This window comes from Diabrotica undecimpunctata, chromosome 2, assembly GCF_040954645.1.
Source record: "Diabrotica undecimpunctata isolate CICGRU chromosome 2, icDiaUnde3, whole genome shotgun sequence".
Lineage (NCBI taxonomy): Eukaryota > Metazoa > Arthropoda > Insecta > Coleoptera > Chrysomelidae > Diabrotica > Diabrotica undecimpunctata.
Window position 1 is genome coordinate 2,360,383 of NC_092804.1, and position 11,245 is coordinate 2,371,627.

At 33.8% G+C, this 11,245-nt stretch overlaps 1 protein-coding gene across 2 annotated transcripts; it reads right to left on the reverse strand.

Moving 5' to 3' along the window:
- Window positions 1–644: 644 nt before the first annotated feature.
- eIF3a (eukaryotic translation initiation factor 3 subunit a) lies at window positions 645–11,219 on the reverse strand. 2 transcript variants are annotated; one of them, XM_072522058.1, is made up of 12 exons: window positions 11,031–11,219; window positions 10,602–10,947; window positions 10,184–10,535; window positions 9,841–10,049; window positions 8,191–8,362; window positions 7,027–7,311; window positions 6,635–6,850; window positions 6,211–6,368; window positions 5,536–5,725; window positions 4,693–5,476; window positions 3,399–3,971; window positions 645–897 (listed from the first exon to the last, which is right to left on the reverse strand). In XM_072522058.1, the coding sequence occupies exons 1-12, from the start codon at window positions 11,077–11,079 to the stop codon at window positions 833–835; spliced, it is 3,399 nt and encodes a 1,132-aa protein (XP_072378159.1). In that variant the 5' UTR covers window positions 11,080–11,219; the 3' UTR covers window positions 645–832. The 2 variants fall into 2 exon arrangements, with proteins under 2 accessions (XP_072378159.1, XP_072378158.1); XM_072522057.1 differs by having other exon boundaries at window positions 645–900; window positions 11,031–11,218.
- Window positions 11,220–11,245: the final 26 nt, after the last annotated feature.

Consider the following 11,245-nt stretch of genomic DNA (forward strand, 5'->3'; position numbering starts at 1 on the left):
ATACAACTTTACTGATTTTAATTCTGTACGGAAATTTTTATGAATATCTTGCCTACATTGGATTGAATTTATCGATTTTTCGACATCGAAGCGCTTTGACTGCACCAGATTCTGAGGCATCTAGGTTGATGGATCTGATGTACATACAACTGCACTAGCAAAACAACTGATGTTGACTCTCTCTCTCCAATGGCGCTATAGCCCAAATCGGGCCTTGGCCTCCTCCAAACTATGCCTCCAACCTTGTCGGTCCCGCGCTGATTTTCTCCAGGTTCTCACGTCTAACAAATTTTGCGCGTCCGCTGCCACTTCATCTTCCCATCTTTTCCGTAGCCTTCCTTTTGGTCTTGCGCCCTGCATTTTACTATCTAGGGTTCTTTTCAGCAATCTTTCTGTCTCCATTCTTACTACATGACCAACTGATGTTGACAATTTGAAATAAAATATGCAGGTTTGGTTGGAACAAAAACAGCTGATGACATGTTACGTTACAATAAACTGGACAGAGTCATACAACAGTGTGTACTGTCTGTTGTTCTGTCCGTACTGACTTTTTTATATTGGGATAGGTTCTACATAGGTTAGGATAAATCTACATGTGCTCCGAGTGTTGACGTGCAGAATTGGTAAAATAAAAATTCAAATACATATCTCAAATTTTATTAATTAACTATATGGGTTAATTAGCACACAGCACTGCCTTATCAACGAGTACAAGCCAGTTCCGCATTAAAACAACGATTACTATAAATGAAAACCCTCATAACCTGTAGGTAAATAAAATATCGGTATAATTGTGTAACTTAATTCTCTAGTCTAGATATATAATGGCTTAACGTCTTCTTCCAACTTGGGACCAGCCCTCCTCGCCTTCCGGCTGAGATTGTTGCTCGCGAGCTGCTGCAAAAACAAAAAAAAAAATGATATTAAATGTCACCGTTAATTTTTTGATTAATATTATAATTTAGATAGTTTTCCTCAATTCATATGCAGATGTCTCAGATCGGGTAGGTTTTTTGCCAGTAGTATTGTGCCATCACAAACAGGGTTTAACATTGCTAATATTACTTACTACATTGCTAATATTAATATCGGTAAAAGATTCAAGATTTCTCTAAGGAAACCTGCAAGGATACATGAAAGAACTATAATGACCAATACTTTGTTTTCAGCGTCTATAACAATCATTTTTTATAAATATGAAAGATTATTAACGATTTTCAGAATCTCAACAGTGTTGCCACAATTAACACTCCATAACCTAAGCCTAATTGAGAATTTAATTAATATAGAAATAAAAACAAGCTATGCCAGCAAATTTGATTTAAGAAGACAGTTTGTTGCATAGAAGCTGGAACAAATCGGTTAGGAGAATGAAGAATGGGTCCAAAAATTACAGTAGGACAAATCCACAATAATAATGAGCATGAATTTTTGGAGGTTAATACAGTTTTCACTAAAATACTATTGATTTCATAATAAATCTTTAAATCATCTGCAATAAAGAGGAGGGGACCCAAATTTAAATATTACCATATAATAAGTTTTCTTCATGTTAAAAATACTTCATACTCATCGCATTCTGAAACAACTTGATATAATAGATATTGCAAATCATTTTCACTACTCTTCCTTAGAACTGTATAATCTACACATCGTACGATTGTTGATTTTGTTATTGATTGAATTTTGCCTTGTAACGTTAATAATATCAGCTTTATAGTTCTGGAGAATATCAACATCTTCTTACAACATAGTGATATCCCCCTACATTTTACAAACGTAAATCAACCTCATAGAATCTGCTTTAAACGCAACTCTACATTATTCACAGAAATAGAGCAAGATCAGTTTCTACGGAATGGCAACTATCACAGGCAACAAAATCTTCATTTGAATTGATAATATTTTTACATGTAGTGCATTTTGAAAGAGAGATCAGGAAGGACTTTTCTAACCTCAAAATTACTTTGAGACTCAGAATTACAGAGCAACAAGATGAGGTGTTAGTAGATTATCTAAGAGAAGTGCCACATATAAAAAACTAGCGAAGAGACAGCGTTTCCGGGCGGCATTCGTACTGCAAGTAAAAGGATTAAAGCAAGTGAATTAATTGATAAATGTGCAGCTGCGGAAAATCTTTTTTGACTGAGGATCACAAGAGACGAGTTGCATTTTGTAATAAATTCAAAAACTGTGAAGACAACTTTGGGTCTAATGTTGCATTTTCTGATGAAAACGTGTTTCGATCATATAGCAATGGTCGAATAAGAGTTTATAGGCCGAGAAATCATAGGTTTGATGAACAGTATACTCTTGATTTAAGAAATAGTGGAGGATTCTCGGTCAATGTAGGGGGATGGAAAAGTGCTGAAGGCCTGGATGTTTGTTTTCATGTAGAAGAAAAATTAACAGGATTATATTACAAGCATATTCTTCAGAACATAATGTTGCTATCAGTGATCCAAAGATTCTCAATAACAACTTTATCTTCTAACATGATAATTGCCTGGTGCATTCAAGTAGAATCGTTGGGAGAAACTTATGTTAATGTTCTCCCATGGCCTTTCCAAAGTCCAGACCTGAACCCTATACCCACCCGAAATTAAATGATAGAAACCTTAGACCACGGAATAGAATTGAACTATGGAAATCAATTGAGCAGACACGGGAGGAGCGTATTGAATATAACATGAGGTGATTGGTGCTATCTATGAATACAAGATTGCAAAGTTGTATTGGCAACAATGGGGCTTCCACCAAACATTAATTTTGTTACTGTTTATTGTTATTTAATATAAAATAGGTTTAAAATAGAATGGATATTTTTAACCCAGACTATTTTCGTTATTAAGAACATAATCCATTTTATTCAAAAAACTTCTTTCTATAATTTCCATTTTGTCACATTTTGTAAAATAGAGGTAAAATAGAAGTTATTTTAGGTTGCTTCTCATTTGTATTTGGAGTTTGTTAGATAGTGGGAAGGTCATGTGGTCGATAAACCCCGCCCAAAATTCATAAATAGTAGAGTTGTAGAAAGATTGCACAAATCTTTTCCCAAGAGTAGAAAAATATCTACAAGCAAAGGCGAATAATATCTGGGAATAGGAAATAATTCCATCCATCCATCCCATCCAATGGCACTACAGCCCAAATCGGGCCTTGGCCTCCTTCAACAGGCTTCTCCAATCATCTCGATTTACCGCTGTTCTTTTCCATGAACGCGTTCCCAGGCAGTTCCTGGCATCCTCATCGACTTAATAGGAAATAATTGTAAATTAATATTAAGGTAATGAAAATGACACAGAGTATACAGCGACACGAATTTGGTATTTTTTCGTGGGTTTACTTATTTATATAACGTATTAAAATAATATAAAAAAGTGGTCACTTACGTTTTTCTCTGGTCATCGGAGCTCCTCTTCTATCGTCTCTCTTAGTATCATCTCTACGATCGGTCTCTCGGTTAGCACTCCTCCATCCTGATTCTGGAGCACCTTCTCTTCTCATAGGAGTAGAACGACGGTCGTCGTCAGTCTTTCTACGCCAAGTACCTTCTTCCCCGCCCCTTCGGTCCCTGTCGTCTCTACGATCACGATCGTCTCGGCGATCACGATCGTCTCGGCGTTCCCGATTATCGTCTCTTCCGCCCCGGTCGTCCCTTCTCTCCCTATCATCTCTACGGTCTCTGTCGTCTCTCCTATCCCTGTCATCTCTACGCTCTCTATCTCTGTCGTCTCTCCTCTCCCTATCGTCTCTGCGATCTCCCCTATTATCTCTCGTAAATCTGACACCACCTTCCCTGTCGCCAAATCTTCCGCCCTCGCGGCCGCCATATCTTCCTCCGCCGTCGCCGCCACGACGCTCACCTTGGCGATCGTCTCTTTTATCGTCATTCCTCCAAGAAGAAGAAGTAGTAGTAGTGTCGCTTTTTGGAGGTTCTTCGGCATTTGCTCGTAAACGAGAGGCTATATAAAAAAAATCATATATAAATGACAAATGTTGCACTATAAAGAATGATAGTACTTTTCTTTACATCAAGAGATGATCTATTTCCCTGAATTATTCACGCCAAGAGGAACCTATGTACCAAATTTCAAGACTGGGTACTTTCCTTCAAGATTTAACCACATAAAACTAAATAATTTGTGAAAAGATCGAAATCGAGGAAAAGAAGAATACATGAACAATGAAAGAGGTCAATAATTATAGAGCAAACTTATTTTTATAATTAAAACATCTCTTCTTTACATCAAGAGATGATCTATTTCCCTGAATTATTCACGCCAAGAGGAACCTATGTACCAAATTTCAAGACTGGGTACTTTCCTTCCAGATTTAATCACATAAAACTTAATAATTTGTGAAAATATCGAAATCGAGAAGAAGAAGACTACATGAACAATGAAGAGGTCAATAATTATAGAGCAAACTTATTTTTATAATTAAAATATGGTGGTTGCATAATTTTTTCCAAATGTATACAACATATGTAATTTCATGTGTAAATTATGTAATTTCTTCCCTGTAGAAGTTTTCCCTACAGAAAAATAAATACCAAACGAAATACTACCACTAAGATAAAAGACAGATAGAGAAGAATAAAATAGAAGTGCAATTAGAAAATAAGCTGCAAAAAAAGACATATGTAGAGGAATAACCTCTCACAAAAATAAAGCAAAGACTTACCTCTCCAAGGTTCATTTTTCGATTCCTCAGCAGGTTTATCGTCCCTCCTCCAAGAAGAGGTATTCTTGGGGTCTTTCCTCCAAGAATCTTTTCCTTTGTCGCCGCTTTCTTTTTCCATCGCTAATTTCTTTTCGATCTCTTCCTCTTTAGCTTTCTGTATCGTCCAAGCTCTATCCAAACTCTCTTGATGTTCCTTCATCTTCCTTTCTTGTTCCTCTTTTTGTGCGCGTTCACGTTGTTCCCGTTCTTTTCTCGCTATTTCTTCTAATCTATCTCTTTCTTCCTCTTCGCGACGTCTCTTTTCATTGGCTCTACGTTCGGCTTCTTCTTCCTTTTCTTTGATATATGTAGCATGGCGCTCCTCTTTTCTTTGGATCTTTCTTTCCAAAAGCCTCTTCTTTCTTTCCTCGTTCAACATCTTCTCGAATTCCTTAAGATTGTCTTCGTAAACAATGTTCCTCTCCTTCTTTAATTTTGAGATGAATTCATCTTTGTCGACTTTCATGCGTAGCAAACGGTCTCTTGTTGCGACGGCCAGCTTGCGCTCTTCAATTGCTGCGGCGATTCGCTCCTTCTCCTGTTGCTCCCAGAAGTTTTGATCCTGTAATTGACGTTCCTGCATATTGGCTTGAAGTAGAGGAATTTCTTCTAATCGCTTAGCACGCTCGAAGTAGTCTACCTTCTTTTCTTGCGATTTGAGTTTGGCTTGAAGTTCTCGACGTTCCTTTTGCAGCTCTTCCGCTTCTTTCACCGCTATCTGGTCTGCATCAAGTTTTTTTATATCCTACGAAGTTAAATTATGATAAAAATATAGTTTGAGTGGAGAAAAAAGATTATACTCACATCTTCATCCATTTTTTTCAGTATCTTTTGACCATGACCAGTTTGTCTGATTTGTTGTAGTTTTTCCTTTAAGTGTCTGTCTTTAACCTGCTGAATTTCATTTAGAGCACGTTTCCGCTCTCTTTCTTCCCTTTCTTGGTCCAATCGTTTTTGTTCAGCCATTAAGTGCTGCCTTTGCATTTCTTCCAATCTAAAATTATCATAGTAACAATTCTGATTAAAAGAAAAATGGTCTACAGAAAAATGTTGTTTTTATTGAAAAAAAAAAGTTGTAGATGATGTGATTTGTTGCAATTGCATAAGAAATTACTACCACATAAGATAGTTGTGCTACGAAATCTGGTAGAATCAAAATACAGTAAAATGTGGTCAATGCACAAAAAGTGAGATGAGGTCAGAACAAATTGAATCAGTTTAAAAAATCTTTTCAGAATATTGAGGATTTCTTAAGTAATAAATAAAATAAAGAATCTAAAATAAGATTCTCTTATATTGGAAAACCAAAATGCACTTTCTTTACGTTAGAAAATATCCAATTAAAAACCAAAGTCATGAGAAAGGAATCTGCGAATTAGAAATTAAATAATATTCAAGTGCAAATGACACTAATGTGAGTTGTGAGTTCTAATATTGTTGTTTTCACAAATTTAAACTATATATATTATATGAACCAACCTTTTCTGCTCCTCTTCTTCCCTGACTGTATTCAAACGCTCAATATATTCTTTTCTGTCCTCAATAATCTTGTGTCTCTGTAAAATTTTCTGGTGTTCCCTAACCTTTGTTTCGTGATAATTCTGAACCATAACAGCTCTAATTTTTTCTCGTTCAAGCTAAAGGTAACATAAAAATATTAAATTACTAATATGATCATATTGTTCAATCACTATAGATTAAAAAAATAGAATTGAAGTGTGAATACGAAGAAAAAAAGTCTAAAAAACGTTTGTACTGACAACAACATTAAATTACCCTCTTTATTTGCCTGATTTGGCACCACATGACTTTTATTCTCCAACATAACAGATTTTGAAACCACAAAAGTAAAGAAATTGAAAGAAAACTTTCTTAAGCAATAAGTTTAATCTTAATCTCTTACCTTCTTCTTGTTGGGATTAATGACCTGTATGGCTTGATTCAATACAGTAGACATGTTAATAAGTTGATTTCTGACTTGCTCACTTGGCATAACTTGCAAAGTGGGCCCCTCTGGTTTGTCCTCCCTTTGGCTCTCACTCAGATCCATACCAAAGTGAATACAGTGTTTGCCATGATCAATACGAATTTGCATATCATTGTGTCTCACACAATCAACCTAAAAATATATTAAAGGTAAGTTTTAATATGAAATATTTATTTTTATGAGAAGAATGAACTACTAAACTAAAAGTTCTATGAAATAATGTAATATTATGATTAGAAGTTGCAACTACCTAGATTGTAGCATAGTAAAGAGTCTTTTAAATAGAAATAAAAAGAAATTGAACTTACCAAAAGTCTCTCCAAGTGAAAAGGTGTAGTAAATTTGGCAATCTGAATTAACCTAGCAAATTCAATGGTCTGATAGACTTGTGCTATCTGTCTCACTAGACGCACCAGAGTTACATCTTGTAAAGCTGGCACATATTGTTGGAGGGCTGCATTCTCTTCAGATTCGAGAGATTTGATCACCTCATGCACTCTCTGGCATAACAGTAAAGGATGGAACTCAACTTCCAGCCAATTGTATAAATCTTGTAGTTGAGGACTGGCCAGGTTCACAACATTAACTCTTACCTGAAATTAAAGACAACTGATTAAGAATTTTTACATAGGTTCCTCTTCTTATAAGGAACAATACTACTGAATTTGAGCTCAATAAGAAATTACATAACTATACAAATTTAAATTTATATCAAAGTTTAGGGAAAGTAAATATTTTTTCAATATAAAAGATGTTTTCCAGGCATGCCTATAAAGGTTTCTACTTCTGACGGCACTCCACTGACTACAGCATTAATTTTTGTTATAACAGCCTATTTTTTCATTCTAGTCATATATATCACTTTAGCTCCTTGGCTAAAACTACTAAAAAATTCCTTCATTCTTTTATAATAACTTTATTTGTTATATTTACCAATTTTCTGTCTCAAATCTGTCCAGTTATTCTCACATAAGAGAATATGAAGGGTGCCTATTATAGAATCAGTTAATAAACTTCCCAACACTTCAGTGTCTGCACAATCACTGTTTGCATATTTCAAAATAAGTGGTTTTATATATTCTGTATATTTTTGAAGATATTGTCCTATTCACTATTTCTGATAACTGTATAGTTATAATACAGTAATCGCTAACTGTGTTGAAGGTTTATTGGTAATTTAACAGTGTTGAGAAAACTTGTGGTATCAACTGTGCATGAAAAGGATCTGCATGGCATTTAAGTCCTAGAATATATTAGCTGTATTCTTATACAAGATTTCCTGTAGAAACAAGCATCTTTTACATATTTTTGACAATTCTTTTTTTAATATGCTGACCAGAAAAATTGTATTGGTTAAAATAGTAACTAGACACTGATGGGTGATTCTTTTAACGTAACAAGTTTTATTTTATAAATTTAAGATTTATTAAAGTATATGAAAAAAGAAGGTAAAATGTTCCTGTTATACTTACAAGATCTCTCAAAAGACTAGCTCTAGTAGGTGGTTGAATAAGCCCCAACAAAACTGCTAGGCGCTGAGCCTTCTCTAAAGGTGACTTGTCAGTTTCGATGAATCTATCAAATTCTGGATGAGCGGAAGGCAATGGTATTGCTAATGTAGCAATTAATACCCTACAAGCCATTCTATAACAACAAAAAAACATTTTTAAGATCTCTAAGTACCTTTTTTTGTATTTATGTATTTAACCAATTGTCCTCTATTAAAAGACAATATTTATATGAAAGTTACACCTGTGTTTTGATATTATTTGCCTTTATTCATTTTTAAATAAGTTTTTTATATTAGTTATATTTTTTTTACTAATCTGTGGCAGAGTTTCAGTTGTTTGCATGGATTTAGCTTTTGAATTGTTTATTAAATCTCTTTTCATCTTCTCCAGTATTTGTTTAATAACACCAATCTCAAATGATAATAAATTATCCCAATAAAATCAAGTTTTGGTTCTACTAACAATTTTGTTTATATTTTATTCAGTTTGTTGTTTTCCATGGTTTATTTAAAGGTGGCATCAAAAAATAACTTTAAAATTAAAAGACATTCAAGTGTTTATATTGGTCCCATTGAAAATACTATTACTAATAACAGGAAAAAAGTGTATCAATCATGTGATTCAAGAGACGGAAATATTTTATTATAATCCTTTAATAATTCTTATAAATACTGCTGACAGTGATAATAGTACAATCTTATTATATGGTAAATAAATTGAAGTAGGTAATTCAGTTGATAAATGACAAATTATTCTGAAGCATTTCTTCATATAGTATAAAACACATACAGCTGAACTTCAACCAAAAGATTCAGTGAACATATTTGTCACAATGTACCATTGCAATAATAATACAGAACATAATAATAAAAGGGTCAAATCATTTCGTTCAAGTACATTGAAAAATATATTTTGTAAGGGATGTTTTTCACATTTGGTCCCAGTGAAGACAGTCTCAAATTAGCTGTCAATTAAGTTTCACAGAATTAAATATTGTGTTGACAGTATTGCCATATCCTTATAATTTATGTTATATGCTTCAAATACAAAGAGATAAAGCTTTTAAAATGTACATTTTTATTATATTATTTTATGGATTCTTCAATTTTATACCTTATATAAAACATCAATGAATTAATATTTGTTTCATTTGATATTAATTGCAATTAATTATTAGAAAATTTTTTTGTTAACAGGTAGATTTGGCAATAGAGTCAGAACCCTTAAACCATCAGTTGCCAGATTGCAACAGATACTTTTTAACTTTATTATTTATACTAACATTTTACTATATATTTTTAAAAACTGTTTAAAAATGATTTACTTTTTCTTTTTTTGGTAATTGTTAAGTATTAGTTTGTAAATATATTATTACTTTTGATTGCATATGTTTCATTTGTAATGTAAATTTCAACACTGCCAAACACCAATATTTCATTCTGTCAAACCCATTTGAGGCTATCTTCACTGGGACCAAATGTGAAAAACGTCCTTTTGTAACTTACACAGTCTACACAATAGAAGAAATGAGTTCTCAGTGAGTATTTGAATATTGTGAGAGACATGTATGTGAGAAACAACTAGTGTTAGGACACAGCAATACTAACTTACCTTTGTAATTCCTCAGGAGTGATGTTCTTCTTCATCTCCTTTGACAACTGGAAGAACTTGAACAAAGCAGCAGCATGGAATAGATAGTTTCCAGCTTTCCAGAACACCATAGCCAGTTTCTGGTAATAATTTGCCATGGTTTTTGGTACTGGACTCTTCTTGGACAAATTCATCAAGTTATGGATGTCCTCAATGGCCTTGTAGGCTTCCTACAACAATTAGCAATTAATTTTTACATTTATACCCACTCAAATATTATATTCTACATTTATATCACATTCCACATCTTATAAATACTTCCTGACAATTGCAGCATGTTATATGATACATAATGAGCACTTACTTGCCACAACTCCATCTGAATAGCAAAATCAAGTTGATGGAGCCTTGTTTCCAGATTAAGTTGTTGAGTTTCTGGTTTAGACATGGAAACATTCGCCATTTGTGTTGGTAATTTGCAGATATCCTCCAAATGTTTCCTCAACTTATCACATAATTTTCTAAATTCTGTTTTTCTATTATATTTCAAACAAAATTGAAAAGCCATCCTGGCTATATCATGATACAAGTTCTCAACATGAGCATTTGTACGCAACAGTTCCAAACATTGGCAGTAAGATTCCCAAAGAAACTTAACCCATGGAGTAAGAATGGTACGATCTGAACGGTCTTGGGCATCTTCTCCAGAAACAGCACTAAAAATTGCAAATATTTATTAAAAATTATAAAATACTACCTTAAATGTCACTTAATGAGCTTACCTCAATAATATACTTTCAGGTGTAGCCAAATTATCTAAATCATCAATATCAATAACTGCTTGTGCCGACTGTTCTCTGGCATTCTCTGTTCTTTCTTCTGCCATCCGCAAATACCCTCTTATAACATTTTCAAGTGATCCTACATTCACTGACTGGAACATGTTCCTGTATTGGAAAAGACCTTCCTTGGCAATGTGAGACTTTTTCAGTTCTACACATAGATCTAGATATTTGAACATAATAGGTTCCAAAACGGATTCTGACCAATTGTACGCCCATTTTTTATTACGAAAAACTTCTTGGAGAGTGTCAAGTGCTCTAGCTGGTTTTCCAACTTCGATGAATTCTAAAAAAATAATCGTGTAAATATAAGAAAACTACATGGATTGCATCACTGCATCCATATGTAAGGATGATTTGTATACTAACCATTTGCTCGCTTTAAAGCGTTTTCGGGTCGCTGACCGTATCGGGCCATCTTTACTGTGTTTATATGTTGTATTCACTTCACATTTAAATATATAGAATAGTAAATAAAACTATTATCTTCTGAAATTTCGTCAAAGCAAACGTCAGTTGAAAGACAAAATTTCTGGCAAAATGGCCGGAAATCAGATAACCTTATTGGGATCTTCCGGAAATAC

What these genes read in the sequence shown, in the direction of transcription:
- eIF3a (XM_072522057.1), bottom strand. Translation starts at nt 11,079, where the DNA reads ATGGCCCGATACGGTCAGCGACCCGAAAACGCTTTAAAGCGAGCAAAT. An exon ending in TTAATCCCAACAAGAAGAAG is followed by an intron (nt 6,369 to 6,634) that starts GTAAGAGATTAA and finishes TGTTACCTTTAG; the next exon opens with CTTGAACGAGAAAAAATTAG. An exon ending in GAAAAATGAACCTTGGAGAG is followed by an intron (nt 3,972 to 4,692) that starts GTAAGTCTTTGC and finishes TTTTTTATATAG; the next exon opens with CCTCTCGTTTACGAGCAAAT.